The following is a 20,815-nucleotide window of genomic DNA, read 5'->3' as shown; positions in this document are numbered from 1 at the left end:
CTTTGGTGCCGAATACATTACATTGTTCCAGGTGTCAAGCTTATGGGCATGTGGCAGCAGTGTGTAGGAGGGAGGTTCCTAGGTGTGAGAAGTGTGCAGAAGGGCATGAGACAAAGGAATGTAGGGATGCCCATGGGGCTGGGAATCAGAATTATTATTTTTTAAATTATTATTTATTTCACCAGGTGGGCCAGTTGAGAACAAGTTCTCATTTACAACTGTGACGTGGCCAAGATAAAGTAAAGCAGTGTGACACAAACAACAACACAGAGTTACACATAAACAAATGTACAGTCAATAACACAATAGAAAAGTCTATATACAGTGTGTGCAAATGTAGAAGATTCGGGAGGTAAGGCAATAAATAGACCATGGAGGCTAAATAATTACAATTAGCATTAACACTGGAGTGATATATGTGCAGATGATGATGTGCAAGTAGAGATACTGAGGTGCAAAAGAGAAGAAAGCTAAATACCAATATGGGGATGAGGTAGTTGGGTGTGCTATTTACAGATTGGCTGTGTACAGGTACAGTGATCAGTAAGCAGCTCTGACAGCTGATGCTTAAAGTCAGAGAGGGAGATGTGAGTCTCCAGCTTCAGTGATTTTTGCAATTCGTTCCATATATTGGCAGCGGAGAACTGGAAGGAAAGGCGGCCAAACAAAGGATATGTTGACAGAGTCGGAGCAGGTCTTTTTGCTGATGCCATGTCATGGTTTTTTTAATGACATTCTTTTTTTCACGTGTGTCAATTTCAACCAGGTTACACATGGAGATAAACAAACATACAGTCAATAATACAATAGAAAAAGTCTATATACAGTGTGTGTGCAAATGACGTAGGATAAGGGAGGGAAGGCAATGAATAGGCCATAGCGAGGCGAAATAATTACAATATGTGTTAAACACTGGAGTGATATAAATGTGCAGAAGGTGAATGTGCAGTAGAATACTGGGGTGCAAAGGAGCAAAATAAATAACGATTTCAGAATGAGGCAGTTGGTTAGGCTGTTAAAGATGAGCTATGTACAGGTGCAGTGATCTGTGAGCTGCTCTGACAGCTGGTGCTTAAAGCTAGTGAGGGAGATATGAATTTACAGCTTCAGTGATTTTTGTAGTTTGTTCCAGTCATTGGCAGCAGAGAACTGGAAAGAAAGGAGGCTGAAGGATGAATTGGCTTTGACCAGTGAAATATATACCTGCTGGAGCACGTGCTCTGGGTGTGTGCTGCTATGGTGACTAGTGAGCTGAGATTTTATTGTATTTTATTATTTTACCTTTGTTTAACTAGGCAAGTCAGTTAAGAACAAATTCTTATTTTCAATGACGGCCTAGGAACAGTGGGTTAACTGCCTTGTTCAGGGCAGAATGACAGATTTGTACCTTGTCAGCTCAGGGATTTGAACTTGCAACCTTTTGGTTACTAGCCCAACGCTCCAACCACCCCTGCCGGGGGCTTTACCTAGCAAAGACTTATAGATGACCTGGAACCAGTGGATTTGGCGACGAATGTGAAGCGAGGGCCAGCCAACGAGAGCATACAGGTCGCAGTGGTGGGTAGTATATGGGGCTTTGGTGACGAAACGGATGGACTGTGATAGACTGCATCCAATTTGCTGAGTAGAGTGTTGGAGTCTATTTTGTAAATGGCATCGACGAAGTCAAGGATTGGTAGGATAGTCAGTTTTACGAGGGTATGTTTGGCTGCATGAGTGAAGGATGCTTTGTTGCTTAGTGCTGTTGCTTTGATCCTGAGAGGAGGGGTGTGAGTAGTAGATCTGTACCAGAACAGATCCTGGAGGAGGGTGTGATCTGTACCAGTACAGAGGAGGGATCCTCAGAGGAGGGGTGTGAGTAGTAGATCTGTACCAGTACAGATGGAGGGAGGGGTCCTGAGAGGGAGGGGTCCTGAGAGGAGGGGTGAGTAGTAGATCTGTACCAGTACAGAGGGGAGGGATCCTCAGAGGAGGTGTGAGTAGTAGATCTGTACCAGTACAGATGGAGGGATCCTCAGAGGAGGGTGTGAGTAGTAGATCTGTACCAGTACAGAGGAGGGATCCTCAGAGGAGTGGTGTGAGTAGTAGATCTGTACCAGTACAGATGGAGGGTCCTGAGAGGAGGGGTGTGAGTAGTAGATCTGTACCAGTACAGAGGGAGGGGTCCTGAGAGGAGGGGTGTGAGTAGTCGATCTGTACCAGTACAGATGGATAGGCCAACAAGTGTTATATGTGTCAGTGAGACTGGATTTTTAGCATTTATAGTAATGGTTATCAACTGTACTGCAGGGATGGAATGTAAGTCACAGCAAATTGAGGTTGTGCTGGCAGCTGCAGAGAGGTATTCGGGTGTGCGAGACGTAACATCAGAAGAGTTACAGGGTGTGTTGTGGTGGTGTACCATCCTTTCAGGTTGTTGGCCTGATGTAGGACTAAATAGATTTACATAGTGAAGTAGGGTGGTGATATTTTGTAGTTATTTTTATTTTTTAGTGAGTGTAGTGTTACATGGTAGGGTATTTGGATATAGATTTTTTTCAAGCAAAGGAGAAGCGAGTTGTAATCCGGTCTAGTAGGTGGCGGTAATGCAACATGTACTAACTGCCCTTAAACCTCAGCGGAAGAAGAATTCGAAACGCCACCTCTTTCTGTTTGGTTCTGCGGGTTTCTGTAGTTGTGGTTCATGCATATCTGCGTCCATGTGTTAACTTGAGTTTTGCAACAAATAGCTAGTGAGTTATTACCGTTGTCATACAGTAAATATCCATAATCATCAAATACAGCTACATTTTAAGTTGTCAACTTGGGAAAGTGCGCCGCAGATAAGGTAATCGTTTTTATCTTACTTGATAGCTAAATACCGGTAGCTAGCTAGTTAGCGCTTCGGTTCATTTCAATGCAGTCAGTTAGCTAGCATTGTGAACTTAGCCGGTGTCAGCATGTAAAAGTTGCAAGTGTTTTATCATAACTTTTATGGTGTGAATGTTCATGTTAGTTAGATTGCTGTTGTCTTTTTTTCTCTCTGACAAAACAAGCTCTGACTACATTGAAGGGGTTGCGCCCTGGTTTATGTAGCTAGCGTGCTACCTTAGCAAGCTGCTCTGACTTCAGCTCAGGCATCAGTAACGCTATAGATCATATTTGCTTCAAACCATGGTTTAGCTAACAGTCTTTGTCCAACAGCTCATTTTCTCTGTGTTTGTTGTCAGTTCATGCTTTGGTCTAAACTGTGTGGAGGAAGAGCCCCAAGTCGAACCAATATCTGTTTTTCCATCAGTACTGTGTAACCTGGGGCGGCAGGGTAGCCTGGTGGTTAGTGCATTGGACTCGTAACCAAAGGTTGCAAGTTCAGATTCCCGAGCTGACAAGGTACAAATCTGTCGTTCTGCCCCTGTTCCTAGGCCCTCATTGAAAATAAGACTTTGTTCTTAACTGACTTGCCTAGTTAAATAAAGGTAAAATTTAAATAAAAAATAAAAAAAACCTAGCCCATTATGTACTCTAACTTGACTCCTTAAGGAGACCTATGTTATTTTCAGAGGTATAATTTACTGTCTCTGACAACCATATATACTCCATCTAAACGTGAATCGATTCTCAATTGCAATATGGTTCTAGAAACATAAAACCCATGACTTTCATATGACATCAAAATAACAAATGCAAAATATACGCGTTAAGACCGAGCATCTGGTCTCTTAACAAAACTCCCCGGACAGTAGACGTGTAAATGTAATGGCACTGATAGTCATGATCAATGTCTGTATTGTGACAACTGTGACCGTTATAACACATTGTTGTCATTTCTTCTGGGACTGAGAAGTGCCCCATGCTGATCATCACTGCTCATTTCTCCCTTCTTAACTGTACCCTTCACCCACCAGAGGATTCTAGGACAGTTGGCAGTGTTGCCTACAGGGACTGAGAACCATGGAGCCCCTCAGGGCCCCTCAGGATCCACAAGTTAGCACCACCTTGTCTGGGGTAGACACCAAACCTCAGCCCCTACTTCTGGAGCCCCAGTGGAGGGCTTGAACCCAAGTCCAGCTGCCTCAGCACCTGACCAGAAGATGCCCCTGACAAACGGGATTGTTGCCAGGGGAGACAGTTGTCCAGGGAGGGCAAGGCAGCCATATTGTTCCCAGTGCCAACGAGGTGTTTTACAACCCTGTGCAGGAGTTCAACAGAGATTTGACGTGAGTTTGACTGATGGGGCGAATTCACTAGGAAGTCAACGAAACAGAGGGACCTACCTGAATTTGTCCAATAGAAACCCTCATACAGTTTGCTTTGGTATGCACTTACGAATACACCCCTAATGGTCCTTTATCTCTTAGCTGGCCCAACATTCAGCTCAAGGCTGCATTGTCAACATATACCTTATCCCTGGACATATTATGGGATATATGCATACATTACCAATTTGGATGTTTTCCTATGGGTCTGTAAGCCTTCAGTTGAAGAAACTGCATTCAACATGGCTTATGTAGAGCTGAATCTGCGAAGAAAGTATAGCTATAGTCAGAGCCATGTATTTACACTGAATAAAAATATAAATGCAACATGCAACAATTTCAAAGAGTTTACTGAGTTACAGTTCATACAAGGAAATCAGTCAATTGAAGTAAATTAATTAGGTCCTAATCTATGGCCCTAATTTATAGATTTCACATGACTGGGAATACAGATATGCATCTGTTGGTCACAGATACCTTAAGAAAAGGTAGGGGTGTGGATTAGAAACCCAGTCAGTATCTGGTGTGGTTCAAGAAACCCATCGGTATCTGGTGTGACCACCATTTGCCTCATGCAGCGCGACACGTCTCCTTCACCTAGAGTTGATCAGGCTGTTGATTGTGGCCTGTGAAATGTTGTCCCACTCCTCTTCAATGGCTGTGTGGAAGTTTCTTGATATTGGTGGGAACTGGAACACGTTGTTGCATATACATCGTCAGAGCATCCCAAACATGCTCAAAGGCTGACATGTCTGGTGAGTATGCAGGCCATGGAAGAATTGGGACATTTTCAGCTTCAGGAATCGTGTACAGATTCTTGTGACATGGGGCATGTGTTTATCATGCTGAAGCATGAGGTGATGACTGCAGATGAATGGCACAACAATGGGCCTCAGGATCTCGTCACGGTGTCTCTGTGCATCCAAATTGCCAACAATAAAATGCAATTGTGTTCGATGTTTGTACCTTATGCCTGCCCATACCATCATCCCACTGCCACCATGGGACACTGTTCAAAATGTTGACATCAGCAAACTGCTCGCCCACACGACACCATACCGTTGTCTGCCATCTGCCTGGTACAGTTGAAACTGGGATTCATCCATGAAAGAGCACACCTCTCCAGCGTGCCAGTGGCCATTGAAGGTGATCATTTGCCCACTGAAGTGAGTTCTGATGCTGAACTGCAGTCAGGTCAAGACCCTGGTGAGAATGACGAGCACTCAGATCAGCTTCCCTGAGATGTTTTCTGACAGTTGGTGCAGAAATTCTTCAGGTGTGCAAACTAATTTTCATCAGCTGTCTGGGTGGCTGGTCTCAGACGACCCCCCAGGTGAAGAAGCTGGATGTGGAGGTCCTGGGCTGGCCACACGTGGTCTGCGGTTGTGAGGCCGGTTGGATGTACTGCCAAGTTCTCTAAAATGACGTTGGAGGCAGCTTCTGGTAGAGAAATTAACAGTCAATTCTCTGGCAGCAGCTCTGGTGGACATTCCTGCAGTCAGCATGCCAATTGCACACTCCCTCAACATGAGATGTCTGTGGCATTACTGTGTGACAAAACGGCACATTTTAGAGTGGCCTTTTATTGTCCCCAGCACAAGGTGCGCCTGTGTAATGATCATGTTGTTTAATGAGCTTCTTGATATGCCACCTGTCAGGTGGATGGATTATCTTTGCAATGGATGGTACAGGGATATAAACTAATTTGTGCATGGAACACTTTACATGTAGAGTTTATACTTTTGTTCAGTATAGATAAAATACATTTGTGGGCGCAGCGGTCTAAGGCACTGCATCACAGTGCTAGTAAGGCGCCACTACAGACCTGGGTTCAAACCCGGGCTGTATCACAACCAGCTGTGATCGGGAGTCCCATACAGCGGTGCTTATTGGCCCAGCATAGTCTGGGTTAGAGAGGGTTTGACCGGGGGAGGGCTTTACATGTAGGCCGTCATTAATTAAGAATTTGTTCTATATTGACTTGCCTAGTTAAATGAAGGTACAATAAATATGGCTCAGGCTATGGTAGCTAGCTGGTTTGTTCATCACAGGTACAGGCTATGGTAGCTAGCTGGTTGTTCATCACAGGTACAGGCTATGGTAGCTAGCTGGTTTGTTCATCACAGGTACAGGCTATGGTAGCTAGCTGGTTGTTCATCACAGGTACAGGCTATGGTAGCTAGCTGGTTGTTCATCACAGGTACAGGCTATGGTAGCTAGCTGGTTGTTCATCACAGGTACAGGCTATGGTAGCTAGCTGGTTGTTCATCATCTAGGTACAGGCTATGGTAGCTAGCTGGTTGTTCATCACAGGTACAGGCTATGGTAGCTAGCTGGTTGTTCATCACAGGTACAGGCTTTGGTAGCTAGCTGGTTGTTCATCACTGGGTACAGGCTATGGTAGCTAGCTGGTTCATCACAGGTACAGGCTATGGTAGCTAGCTGGTTGTTCATCACAGGTACAGGCTATGGTAGCTAGCTGGTTGTTCATCACAGGTACAGGCTATGGTAGCCAGCTGGTTGTTCATCACAGGTACAGGCTATGGTAGCTAGCTGGTTGTTCATCACAGGTACAGGCTATGGTAGCTAGCTGGTTGTTCATCACAGGTACAGGCTATGGTAGCCAGCTGGTTGTTCATCACAGGTACAGGCTATGGTAGCCAGCTGGTTGTTCATCACAGGTACAGGCTATGGTAGCCAGCTGGTTGTTCATCACAGGTACAGGCTATGGTAGCCAGCTGGTTGTTCATCACAGGTACAGGCTATGGTAGCCAGCTGGTTGTTCATCACAGGTACAGGCTATGGTAGCCAGCTGGTTGTTCATCACAGGTACAGGCTATGGTAGCTAGCTGGTTGTTCATCACAGGTACAGGCTATGGTAGCTAGCTGGTTGTTCATCACAGGTACAGGCTATGGTAGCTAGCTGGTTGTTCATCACAGGTACAGGCTATGGTAGCTAGCTGGTTGTTCATCACAGGTACAGGCTATGGTAGCTAGCTGGTTGTTCATCACAGGTACAGGCTATGGTAGCTAGCTGGTTGTTCATCACAGGTACAGGCTATGGTAGCTAGCTGGTTGTTCATCACAGGTACAGGCTATGGTAGCCAGCTGGTTGTTCATCACAGTTACAGGCTATGGTAGCTAGCTGGTTGTTCATCACAGTTACAGGCTATGGTAGCCAGCTGGTTGTTCATCACAGGTACACCTGTTTCATCTCATGTCTCCGTCTTGCCCCCCTTCTCTCCAGGTGTGCGGTGGTTACAGAGTTTGCCCGGGAGCAGATGGCCCGGAGGAGGGTGAAGGTGGTAGTGCCAGGGGAGAAGGAGAGGGTGGTGGTCAATCTAGCTGACGAGAAGAAAGAGGAGACAGAGATGCAGACAGGGGAGGAAGGAGGAGAGGAGCCAGTCGTAACTGCTTCAGTGGGGGAGCGCTGTAAGGTATGAAAAAGCATGTGTGTGTGCATCCATGTTCCAACCCTACCGTTCTCCTCTCTCCACAATGGTCTGCCAGTGTGTTGGTATTCTAACCCTACCGTTCTCCTCTCTCCACAATGGTCTGCCAGTGTGTTGGTATTCTAACCCTACCGTTCTCCTCTCTCCACAATGGTCTGCCAGTGTGTTGGTATTCTAACCCTACCGTTCTCCTCTCTCCACAATGGTCTGCCAGTGTGTTGGTATTCTAACCCTACCGTTCTCCTCTCTCCACAATGGTCTGCCAGTGTGTTGGTATTCTAACCCTACTGTTCTCCTCTCTCCACAATGGTCTGCCAGTGTGTTTGTGATCTAACCCTATCATTCTCCATCCAGAATGGTCTGCCAGTGTGTTTGTGATCTAACCCTACCGTTCTCCTCTCTCCACAATGGTCTGCCAGTGTGGTTGTGATCTAACCCTATCATTCTCCATCCAGAATGGTCTGCCAGTGTGTTTGTGTTCTAACCCTACCGTTCTCCTCTCTCCACAATGGTCTGCCAGTGTGTTTGTGATCTAACCCTACCATTCTCCTCTCTCCACAATGGTCTGCCAGTGTGTTTATGATCTAACCCTACCGTTCTCCTCTCTCCACAATGGTCTGCCAGTGTGTTTGTGATCTAACCCTACCGTTCTCCATCCAGAATGGTCTGCGTGTGTTGGAGGGTCTGGCAGCGTCTGGCCTACGCTCTGTGAGGTTTGCTCTGGAGGTGCCTGGTCTACGTAGCGTCACGGCCAACGACTTCTCAGCCAAGGCTGCTGCCCTCATCGCCCGCAATGCCCAGCACAACGGAGTCACACACCTACTGCAGGCCAGCCAGAGAGATGCCAGGTTGGTCTCGCTCTCTCCTTCATCTATCTCATTCTTTTCTTCTCTTATTTTCTTCTTTATTTATCTATCTATGGTCACTGACACTCAGTGTTCTCGAAGTCAAACTATCCCTCTCCATTTATCTTTTCTCCCTATTATTCAGTCTCTCCCTCTTTACCTCTCTTTTGATCCACCTCTTTCTCCTAACCTCTGCCCCTCCATGTTACTCCCTCCCCGTCTCGTTCCTCCTCCATGTTACTCCCTCCCGTCTCGTTCCTCCTCCATGTTAATCCCTCCCCGTCTCGTTCCTCCTCCATGTTACTCCCTCCCGTCTCGTTCCTCCTCCATGTTAATCCCTCCCCGTCTCGTTCCTCCTCCATGTTAATCCCTCCCTGTCTCGTTCCTCCATCATGTTAATCCCTCCCTGTCTCGTTCCTCCATCATGTTAATCCCTCCCTGTCTCGTTCCTCCATCATGTTAATCCCTCCCTGTCTCGTTCCTCCATCATGTTAATCCCTCCCTGTCTCGTTCCTCCATCATGTTAATCCCTCCCTGTCTTGTTCCTCCATCATGTTAATCCCTCCCTCTCTCGTTCCTCCATCATGTTAATCCCTCCCTCTCTCGTTCCTCCATCATGTTAATCCCTCCCTGTCTCGTTCCTCCATCATGTTAATCCCTCCCTGTCTCGTTCTTCCATCATGTTAATCCCTCCCTGTCTCGTTCCTCCATCATGTTAATCCCTCCCTCTCTTGTTCCTCCATCATGTTAATCCTTCCCTCTCTCGTTCCTCCATCATGTTACTCCCTCCCCGTCTCGTTCCTCCTCCATGTTAATCCCCCCCTGTCTCGTTCCTCCATCATGTTAATCCCTCCCTCGCTCGTTCCTCCATCATGTTAATCCCTCCCTCGCTCGTTCCTCCATCATGTTAATCCCTCCCTCGCTCGTTCCTCCATCATGTTAATCCCTCCCCGTCTCGTTCCTCCATCATGTTAATCCCTCCCTGTCTCGTTCCTCCTCCAGCATGTTAATCCCTCCCCGTCTCGTTCCTCCATCATGTTAATCCCTCCCTCTCTCGTTCCTCCTCCATGTTAATCCCTCCTCCATGTTAATCCCTCCCTGTCTCGTTCCTCCATCATGTTAATCCCTCCCTGTCTCGTTCCTCCATCATGTTAATCCCTCCCTGTCTCGTTCCTCCATCATGTTAATCCCTCCCTCTCTCGTTCCTCCATCATGTTAATCCCTCCCTGTCTCGTTCCTCCATCATGTTAATCCCCCCTGTCTCGTTCCTCCAGCATGTTAATCCCTCCCTGTCTCGTTAATCCCTCCCTGTCTTGTTCCTCCATCATGTTAATCCCTCCCTCTCTCGTTCCTCCATCATGTTAATCCCTCCCTCTCTCGTTCCTCCATCATGTTAATCCCTCCCTGTCTCGTTCCTCCATCATGTTAATCCCTCCCTGTCTCGTTCCTCCATCATGTTAATCCCTCCCTCTCTTGTTCCTCCATCATGTTAATCCTTCCCTCTCTCGTTCCTCCATGTTACTCCCTCCCCGTCTCGTTCCTCCTCCATGTTAATCCCTCCCTCGCTCGTTCCTCCATCATGTTAATCCGTCCCTGTCTCGTTCCTCCATCATGTTAATCCCTCCCTGTCTCGTTCCTCCTCCAGCATGTTAATCCCTCCCCGTCTCGTTCCTCCATCATGTTAATCCCTCCCTCTCTCGTTCCTCCTCCATGTTAATCCCTCCTCCATGTTAATCCCTCCCTGTCTCGTTCCTCCATCATGTTAATCCCTCCCTGTCTCGTTCCTCCATCATGTTAATCCCTCCCTCTCTCGTTCCTCCATCATGTTAATCCCTCCCTCTCTCGTTCCTCCTCCATGTTACTCCCTCCCCGTCTCGTTCCTCCTCCATGTTAATCCCCCCCTGTCTCGTTCCTCCATCATGTTAATCCCTCCCTCGCTCGTTCCTCCATCATGTTAATCCCTCCCTGTCTCGTTCCTCCAGCATGTTAATCCCCCCCTCTCTCGTTCCTCCTCCATGTTAATCCCCCCTGTCTCGTTCCTCCATCATGTTAATCCCTCCCTCTCTCGTTCCTCCATCATGTTAATCCCTCCCTGTCTCGTTCCTCCATCATGTTAATCCCCCCTGTCTCGTTCCTCCAGCATGTTAATCCCTCCCCGTCTCGTTCCTCCATCATGTTAATCCCTCCCTGTCTCGTTCCTCCATCATGTTAATCCCTCCCCGTCTCGTTCCTCCATCATGTTAATCCCTCCCTGTCTCGTTCCTCCATCATGTTAATCCCTCCCCGTCTCGTTCCTCCATCATGTTAATCCCTCCCTGTCTCGTTCCTCCATCATGTTAATCCCGCCCTGTCTCGTTCCTCCAGCATGTTAATCCCTCCCCGTCTCGTTCCTCCATCATGTTAATCCCTCCCTGTCTCGTTCCTCCATGTTAATCCCTCCCCGTCTCGTTCCTCCATCATGTTAATCCCTCCCCGTCTCGTTCCTCCAGCATGTTAATCCCTCCCTCTCTCGTTCCTCCATCATGTTAATCCCTCCCTGTCTCGTTCCTCCAGCATGTTAATCCCTCCCCGTCTCGTTTCTCCATGTTAATCCCTCCCTCTCTCGTTCCTCCAGCATGTTAATCCCTCCCTGTCTCGTTCCTCCAGCATGTTAATCCCTCCCTGTCTCGTTCCTCCAGCATGTTAATCCCTCCCTGTCTCGTTCCTCCAGCATGTTAATCCCTCCCCGTCTCGTTTCTCCATGTTAATCCCTCCCTCTCTCGTTCCTCCAGCATGTTAATCCCTCCCTCTCTCGTTCCTCCAGCATGTTAATCCCTCCCTGTCTCGTTCCTCCATGTTAATCCCTCCCCGTCTCGTTCCTCCAGCATGTTAATCCCTCCCCGTCTCGTTTCTCCATGTTAATCCCTCCCTCTCTCGTTCCTCCAGCATGTTAATCCCTCCCTCTCTCGTTCCTCCAGCATGTTAATCCCTCCCTGTCTCGCTCCTCCTCCAGCATGTTAATCCCTCCCTGTCTCGTTCCTCCTCCAGCATGTTAATCCCTCCCCGTCTCGTTCCTCCTCCAGCATGTTAATCCCTCCCCGTCTCGTTCCTCCTCCAGCATGTTAATCCCCCCCGTCTCGTTCCTCCAGCATGTTAATCCCCCCCTGTCTCATTCCTCCAGCATGTTAATCCCTCCCTGTCTTGTTCCTCCAGCATGCTGATGTATGAGATGCGGGGGAAGAAGGACCGCTATGATGTCATAGACCTGGACCCCTACGGAAGCCCCGCCCCTTTCCTGGATGCCGCCGTCCAGGCTGTCGGTGAAGGAGGTCCGTCAGTTATTCTCTCTGCTTAACTTAACATGTTTATGTGTCAGCAACAGATACACTGAGTGCGTTTTCCAGTGTGGTTTTACTACAGCGTCTCTCTCTCCCCCAGGTCTGTTGTGTGTGACGTGTACTGACATGGCTGTGATGGCTGGTAACAGTGGGGAGACCTGCTACAGCAAATACGGCTCTGTCTCCATCAAAGCCAAGTACTGTCATGAGATGGTGAGGAACGCTTGGCTAAACTGTATTCCAGCAGTGTGTATTTTCAACTAAAACTGGATGCAAGTGACCTTCGTCTCTCCCGAGCCGTACGGGAGTTGTAGCGATGAGACAAGATAGTAGCTACTAAACAACTGGACACCATGAAACTGGGGAGAAAAGGGGGTCAAATAAAATAAAAAACTGGATGCAAGAAAAAGCTTGTTGGAATAATCCGTGTAGTAGAAGGAACTTAGGGAAGTTGTGTGATTACATTTTGAATAGAACTTTGAGAGTTTAGTCCCTGCTGTGTAGCTTGTCTCATAGCTCTCCTTATCCCTCGCCACCCCCCTCGCCTCCCCCCTCGCCACCCCCCTCGCCTCCCCCCTCTTCTCCCTCGCCTCCCCCCTCTTCTCCCTCACCACCCCCTCTTCTCCCTCCCACCCCCCCTCTTCTCCCTCACCACCCCCTCTTCTCCCTCACCACCCCCTCTTCTCCCTCACCACCCCCCTCTTCTCCCTCACCACCCCCTCTTCTCCCTCACCACCCCCTCTTCTCCCTCACCACCCCCTCTTCTCCCTCACCACCCCCCTCTTCTCCCTCGCCTTCTCCCTCACCACCCCCTCTTCTCCCCTCACCACCCCCTCTTCTCCCTCACCACCCCCTCTTCTCCCTCACCACCCCCTCTTCTCCCTCACCACCCCCTCTTCTCCCTCGCCTCCCCCCTCTTCTCCCCCGCCACCCCCCTCTTCTCCCTCGCCTTCTCCCTCACCACCCCCTCTTCTCCCTCACCACCCCCCTCTTCTCCCCTCGCCTCCCCCTCTTCTCCCTCGCCTCCCCCTCTTCTCCCTCGCCTCCCCCTCTTCTCCCTCGCCTCCCCCTCTTCTCCCTCGCCACCCCCTCTTCTCCCCCCGCCACCCCCTCTTCTCCCTCGCCTTCTCCCTCACCACCCCCTCTTCTCCCTCACCACCCCCTCTTCTCCCTCACCACCCCCCTCTTCTCCCTCGCCACCCCCTCTTCTCCCTCGCCTCCCCCTCTTCTCCCCCGCCACCCCCTCTTCTCCCTCGCCTTCTCCCTCACCACCCCCTCTTCTCCCTCACCACCCCCCTCTTCTCCCTCACCACCCCCCTCTTCTCCCTCGCCTCCCCCTCTTCTCCCTCGCCTCCCCCTCTTCTCCCTCGCCTCCCCCTCTTCTCCCTCGCCACCCCCTCTTCTCCCCCCGCCACCCCCTCTTCTCCCTCGCCTTCTCCCTCACCACCCCCTTTCTCCCTCACCACCCCCTCTTCTCCCTCACCACCCCCTCTTCTCCCTCACCACCCCCCTCTTCTCCCTCGCCTCCCCCCTCTTCTCCCTCGCCTCCCCCTCTTCTCCCTCGCCATCCCCCTCGCCTCCCCCTCTTCTCCCTCACCACCCCCTCTTCTCCCTCACCACCCCCTCTTCTCCCTCACCACCCCCTCTTCTCCCCTCGCCACCCCCTCTTCTCCCCCCGCCACCCCCCCTCTTCTCCCCCCGCCACCCCCTCTTCTCCCTCGCCACCCCCTCTTCTCCCCCCGCCACCCCCTCTTCTCCTCCGCCACCCCCTCTTCTCCCTCGCCACCCCCTCTTCTTCCTCGCCTCCCCCTCTTCTCCCTCCTCCCCCAGGCTCTGCGTATCATCCTACACAGTCTGGACCAGAGAGCTGGTGTGTACCAACGGTACATCCACCCCCTGCTCTGTGTCAGTGTGGACTTCTACATACGAGTGTTTGTCAGGGTACACACTGGACAGGCCGTGGTCAAAAACTCAGCAAGGTATGGACACACACACCGTAACACAATACTTTATCTAGACATGAAGTCTTCATAACGGACTGTAAAGTTGTTATTCTGAAGATATGATGACATTACACCTGATGTTGTGTTTCAGTAAACAAGCGTTGGTGTATAACTGTGTTGGCTGTGGCTCGTTCCACTTACAACGACTGGGCAAGAGGACGACTCAGGGAAACCAGTAAGACACTATTTCTCTATATGGGTTATTCCTGTCGAGTTGGGCAACTTGTGTGTGTTAATGTTTCTCTCTGTGTGTTTCAGTATAAAGTACTCTGCAGCCACTGGACCGCCGGTTGGAGCAGAGTGTGAACACTGTGGACACAGACACCAGGTGAGGACACACACACTTTGTCTCTTACTTTCTCACGCATTCTCTCTGACACCGTCTCTCCCTCCTCCTCCTCTGTAGCTGGGTGGTCCTATCTGGGGTGAGGCCCTCCATGACGTGAGCTTCGTTCAGAAGGTTCTGTCTGCCGTGTCTGGGAACCCGTCCCGCTTTGGAACCGCCCGTCGCATAGAGGGCATGCTCAGCATGGTCACAGAGGTGAGAGGTTAGGGGTCATAGAGGCATGCTCAGCATGGTCACAGAGGTGAGAGGTTAGGGGTCATAGAGGGCATGCTCAGCATGGTCACAGAGGTGAGAGGTTAGGGGTCATAGAGGGGTGAGCATGCTCAACATGGTCACAGAGGTGAGAGGTTAGGGGTCATAGAGGGCATGGTCACAGAGGTGAGAGGTTAGGGGTCATAGAGGGCATGCTCAGCATGGTCACAGAGGTGAGAGGTTAGGGGTCATAGAGGACATGCTCAGCATGGTCAGAGGTGAGAGGTTAGGGGTCATAGAGGGCATGGTCACAGAGGTGAGAGGTTAGGGGTCATAGAGGGCATGCTCAGCATGGTCACAGAGGTGAGAGGTTAGGGGTCATAGAGGGCATGGTCACAGAGGTGAGAGGTTAGGGGTCATAGAGGCATGCTCAGCATGGTCAGAGGTTAGGGGTCAGAGGGCATGCTCAGCATGGTCACAGAGGTGAGAGGTTAGGGGTCATAGAGGGCATGGTCGCAGAGGTGAGAGGTTAGGGGTCATAGAGGGCATGCTCAGCATGGTCAGAGGTTAGGGGTCAGAGGGCATGCTCAGCATGGTCACAGAGGTGAGAGGTTAGGGGTCATAGAGGGCATGGTCACAGAGGTGAGAGGTTAGGGGTCATAGAGGGCATGCTCAGCATGGTCACAGAGGTGAGAGGTTAGGGGTCATAGAGGGCATGGTCACAGAGGTGAGAGGTTAGGGGTCATAGAGGGCATGCTCAGCATGGTCAGAGGTTAGGGGTCAGAGGGCATGCTCAGCATGGTCACAGAGGTGAGAGGTTAGGGGTCATAGAGGGCATGGTCACAGAGGTGAGAGGTTAGGGGTCATAGAGGGCATGCTCAGCATGGTCAGAGGTTAGGGGTCAGAGGGCATGCTCAGCATGGTCACAGAGGTGAGAGGTTTGGGGTCATAGATCTACATAGAGTTTGGGGTCATAGATCTACAAGAAGCAGTCTGAAATACACTTTATATTACATGGAATAAGACATGGGGGGCCTTTTCTCAACTGCATGCTGCTCTCCTCCTCAAAACCCATTGGAGGAGAAGGTCAGAGGTGAGGGACTTCTCTTTCTCCTCCAATGGGTTTTGAGAAGAAGGCGAGGAGAGCGGAGGTGAGGAGTATGCAGTTGAGATTCTCCATTGATGCTGATCCAAGGTTAGGTTGGTGTTCTCACTCTTAATGGTAGGATTGGGTTAGAAGAGAAATGGCAAGCTGATCTGAGGTCTGCCTAAGATGAGCCAGGTGTACTGTCCAAACTTTAACTGTTGTCTGTGTGTCCAGGAGCTGGAGGATGTGCCTCTATACTACACAGTGGACAACCTGAGCAGCACTGTACACTGCAGCACTCCCCCTCTGCTCCAATTCAGGTCCTACTCTCCCTCATATAAGACTGTCCTGTCTGATTACACCCCACCCCTCTATCCTTGAACTCACTCACCCTCTCTCTCTCTCTCTCTCTCTCTCTCTCTCTCTCTCTCTTCAGGTCGGCTCTGCTACATGCAGGCCACAGGGTGTCCTTGTCTCATGCCTGTAAGAATGCTCTAAAGACGGACGCTCCTCCCAGGGTCCTCTGGGACGTCATGCGATGCTGGGTAAGACACAATGCACCATGGGAACCATTTCAATACGGGATGAAACTGAAAGTCCAAGTCCCAATCCGGGTGTAGATTTGACGGTATGTGGTGGTTATCTTGTATCCTGCAGGAAAAGTCCAATCCAGTGAAGAGAGACAGACTGTCAGAGAGCAGCCCTGCTCACCACATCCTCAATACTGAACCCATGTAAGTCTGGGACTGAACCAACTGCCTGGGAGATGAAGATGCCAGTACAGTTTAACATAGAGGTGGTATAATGTAGTGATGAATAAGATTATGGATATTAGGAAAAGGTATGTCCCGTGTCCCCCTTCTTGTTCTCTCCCCCCTCCCCAATCTCTCTCTCTCTCCTTCTCTCTCCCCCTCCCCAATCTCTCTCTCTCTCCTTCTCTCTCCCCCTCCCCCATCGCTCTCCTCTCTCTCCCCATCTCTCTCCTCTCTCTCCCCATTTTTATTTTATTTTACCTTTATTTTACTAGGCAAGTCAGTTAAGAACAAATTCTTATTTTCAATGACGGCCTAGGAACAGTGGGTTAACTGCCTGTTCAGGGGCAGAACGACAGATTTTGTACCTTGTCAGCTCAGGGATTTGAACTTGCAACCTTTCGGTTACCAGTCCAACGCTCTAACTACTAGGCTACCCTGCCGCCCCATCTCTCTCCTCTCTCTCCCCATCTCTCTCCTCTCTCTCTCCCCATCTCTCTCCTCTCTCTCTCCCCATCTCTCTCCTCTCTCTCTCCCCATCTCTCTCCTCTCTCTCTCCCCATCTCTCTCCTCTCTCTCCCCATCTCTCTCCTCTCTCTCCCCATCTCTCCTCTCTCTCTCTCCCCCCATCTCTCTCTCTCCTTCTCTCTCCCCTCCCCCATCGCTCTCTCTCTCTCTCTCCCCATCTCTCTCCTCTCTCTCCCCATCTCTCTCCTCTCTCTCCCCATCTCTCTCCTCTCTCTCTCTCCCCCTCCCCCATCTCTCTCTCTCCTTCTCTCTCCCCCTCCCCCATCGCTCTCTCTCCCTCTCCTCTCTCTCCTCCTCTCTCTCTCTCTCTCCTCTCTCTCCCCATCTCTCTCCTCTCTCTCCCCATCTCTCTCCTCTCTCTCTCCCTCTCTCCTCTCTCTCTCCTCTCTCTCTCTCTCTCCCCCCCACTCCTCTCTCTCTCCCCCTCTCTCCCTCCCCCATCTATCTCCTCTCTCCTTTCTCTCTCTCCCTCTCTCCTTTCTCTCTCTCCCCCATCTCTCTCCCCCCCTCCCCCATCTCTCCCCCCCCCCATCTCTCTCTCTCTCTCTCTCTCTCTCTCCCCCTCCCCCATCACTCTCCTCTCTCTCTCTCTCCCCCTCCCCCATCCACTCTCCTCTCTCTCTCTCTCCCCCTCCCCCATCGCTCTCCTCTCTCTCTCCCCTCTCTCCTCTCTCTCCCCCTCCCCATCGCTCTCCCCATCGCTCTCCCCATCGCTCTCCTCTCTCTCTCTCCATCGCTCTCCTCTCTCTCTCCCCCCTCCCCATCGCTCTCCTCTCTCTCTCTCTAGTCTACAGGCGTGTTTGATGTGAGGGAGGATGCAATCCCAGTCTCGCCGTCGCCACCTCACCCGGCTTCCAGGAGAACCCTGAGCCTTTCTGGGGGCCCAAGGCCCGCGCCAATGCCTGGGTAGGACACACCTATTAATACTAACCCTGTATTTGACCCTAACCCTAAACCCAGGCCAGCTGGGGGCCAAGGCCCTTGCCAAGGCTGGGTGCGGACCCTCAGACACTTATTAATGATGATCTCAACATGAAGTTAGCTAAATAAACATTTCTACAGTATTGTGTTAAACCTCTCCCCATTTGTTTCTTGCTTGTCTCTTTCTCTCCACCTGCCTCTTACTGTCTTCCCTATATTCTCTCTTCTTTCTGTCTTTCAACATTGCCAAAGCAAGTGAAATAAACAGAAAGTCAACAGTAAACATTACACTCACATGTTCCAAAATAGAGGCATTACAAATGTCATTATGTGTATATATATACAGTGTTGTAACAATGTACAAATAGTTAAAGTACAAAAGGGAAAATAAGTAAATAGGATTGTATTTACAATGGTGTTTTGTTCTTCACTGGTTGCCCTTTTCTAGAGGTCACAAATATTGCTGCTGTGATGGAACACTGTGGTATTTCACCCAGTAGATATGGGAGTTTATCAAAATCGGGTTTGTTTTCAAATTCTTTGTGGATCTGTGTAATCTGAGGGAAATATGTGTTTCTAATATGGTCATGTATTTGGCAGGAGGGAGTTGAAGTGCAGCTCAGTTTCCAACTCATTTTGTGGGCAGTGTGCACATAGACAGACCTGGCTCTCAAGAGAGACGGGCTATGGCCGCCTTTCTCAATAGCAAGGCTATGCTCACTGAGTCTGTACATAGTCAAAACTTTCCTTAGGTTTGAGTCAGTCACAGTGGTCAGGTATTCTGCCACTGTGTTCTCTCTGTTAAGGGCAAATAGCATTCTAGTTTGCTCTGTTTTTGTAAATTCTTTCCAATGTGTCAAGTAATTATCTTTTTGTTTTCTCATGATTTGGTTGGGTCTAATTGTGTTGCTGTCCTGGGGCTCTGTGGGGTGTGTTTTGAACAGAGCCCCAGGACCAGCTTGCTTGGGGACTCTTCTCCAGGTTCATCTCTGTAGGTCATGACTTTGTTGTGGAAGGTTTGGGAATTGCTTTCTTTTAGGGTTTTGATCATTAGCGGGTACCGGCCTAATTCTCTCTGCATGCTTCATTTGGTGTTTTACATTGTATACAGAGGACATTTTTGCAGAATTCTGCATGCAGTCTCTCAATTTGGTGTCTCTCTCTCTCTCTTAGTGGTGGAGGTATCTCATCAGACCTGGAGGACAGGAGGAAACAGGGTCAAAACAAGAGGAAGAACAGATCACAGACGCCACCCAGCTTAAGAGCTTCCCCTGCAAGAGGTTCAGGAAGGTATGGGAGCACATTTTCCCTCCCCACACCCTGTAACACTAGGCATTTGCATTACACAAGTTTCAGAAAGTCTGAAAGTTGAAGAGCTTCCCTTGCAAAGGTACAGGGAAACACCCCACAAAACCATATAGACATAGTAGAATTGTAAGGCTGCGTTTACACAGGTAGCCCAATGCTGATCTTTTTACACTAATTGGTATTTTGACCAATCAGACCAGCTCTAAAAAAAAGATCTGATGTGAAAGATCTGATTTGATTTCTCAAAAAAGGCTGTGGGAAAAATAAAATTGGGCTGCCTGTAGAGGGCAGCCCACTGACCAATGTTTCACAGGGGCTTTCTCTTTGTTGAAATGTTCTGAAGGGTGTGAGCACACTCTGTTCTTTTCATAATAACACTGTCGGCATAGTAACCGTACACTACCAGAGAACAAGGTGTTCTATCTCCGCAGCAACAGACAGTGCCTCATTAATTATGAATCATCATAACACTCCAGCTATTATTACAGATACATTTTCCACACAATAATAAACCTAAACTGGCATTGTGAAATACTTATTGTTGGCTTGAAGGGCATTCTAGAGCTTGCGATATTTCCCTATAACGCACGGTAGAATTGAAGGGCATTCTAGAGCTTGCGATATTTCCCTATAACGCACGGTAGAATTGAAGGGCATTCTAGAGCTTGCGATATTTCCCTATAACGCACGGTAGAATTGAAGGGCATTCTAGAGCTTGCGATATTTCCCTATAACGCACGGTAGAATTGAAGGGCATTCTAGAGCTTGCGATATTTCCCTATAACGCACGGTAGAATTGAAGGGCATTCTAGAGCTTGCGATATTTCCCTATAACGCACGGTAGAATTGAAGGGCATTCTAGAGCTTGCGATATTTCCCTATAACGCACGGTAGAATTGAAGGGCATTCTAGAGCTTGCGATATTTCCCTATAACGCACGGTAGAATTGAAGGGCATTCTAGAGCTTGCGATATTTCCCTATAACGCACGGTAGAATTGAAGGGCATTCTAGAGCTTGCGATATTTCCCTATAACGCACGGTAGATTTGAAGGGCATTCTAGAGCTTGCGATATTTCCCTATAACGCACGGTAGAATTGAAGGGCATTCTAGAGCTTGCGATATTTCCCTATAACGCACGGTAGAATTGAAGGGCATTCTAGAGCTTGCGATATTTCCCTATAACGCACGGTAGAATTGAAGGGCATTCTAGAGCTTGCGATATTTCCCTATAACGCACGGTAGAATTGAAGGGCATTCTAGAGCTTGCGATATTTCCCTATAACGCACGGTAGAATTGAAGGGCATTCTAGAGCTTGCGATATTTCCCTATAACGCACGGTAGAATTGAAGGGCATTCTAGAGCTTGCGATATTTCCCTATAACGCACGGTAGAATTGAAGGGCATTCTAGAGCTTGCGATATTTCCCTATAACGCACGGTAGAATTGAAGGGCATTCTAGAGCTTGCGATATTTCCCTATAACGCACGGTAGAATTGAAGGGCATTCTAGAGCTTGCGATATTTCCCTATAACGCACGGTAGAATTGAAGGGCATTCTAGAGCTTGCGATATTTCCCTATAACGCACGGTAGAATTGAAGGGCATTCTAGAGCTTGCGATATTTCCCTATAACGCACGGTAGAATTGAAGGGCATTCTAGAGCTTGCGATATTTCCCTATAACGCACGGTAGAATTGAAGGGCATTCTAGAGCTTGCGATATTTCCCTATAACGCACGGTAGAATTGAAGGGCATTCTAGAGCTTGCGATATTTCCCTATAACGCACGGTAGAATTGAAGGGCATTCTAGAGCTTGCGATATTTCCC

General features: G+C 49.3%; 1 protein-coding gene across 1 annotated transcript; it reads left to right on the top strand.

The window, feature by feature from the left end:
* The first annotated feature begins 3,930 nt into the window (after positions 1–3,930).
* Positions 3,931–16,325, top strand: LOC135530908 (tRNA (guanine(26)-N(2))-dimethyltransferase-like). Its single transcript, XM_064959079.1, is given in 14 exon segments — positions 3,931–4,000; positions 4,003–4,082; positions 4,084–4,196; positions 7,483–7,672; positions 8,348–8,535; positions 11,725–11,840; positions 11,950–12,062; positions 13,680–13,828; positions 13,944–14,027; positions 14,111–14,180; positions 14,259–14,393; positions 15,712–15,797; positions 15,914–16,022; positions 16,135–16,325. Coding segments are annotated over 14 exon segments (1,584 nt in total). The 3' UTR covers positions 16,216–16,325.
* The last annotated feature ends 4,490 nt before the right edge of the window (positions 16,326–20,815 follow it).

The sequence above is a fragment of the Oncorhynchus masou genome, unplaced genomic scaffold (genome assembly GCF_036934945.1).
Source record: "Oncorhynchus masou masou isolate Uvic2021 unplaced genomic scaffold, UVic_Omas_1.1 unplaced_scaffold_1459, whole genome shotgun sequence".
Taxonomy (NCBI): Eukaryota; Metazoa; Chordata; class Actinopteri; order Salmoniformes; family Salmonidae; genus Oncorhynchus; species Oncorhynchus masou.
The sequence above is the reverse complement of the archived record's forward strand: the minus strand, read 5'-3'. Positions and strand labels throughout refer to the sequence as shown.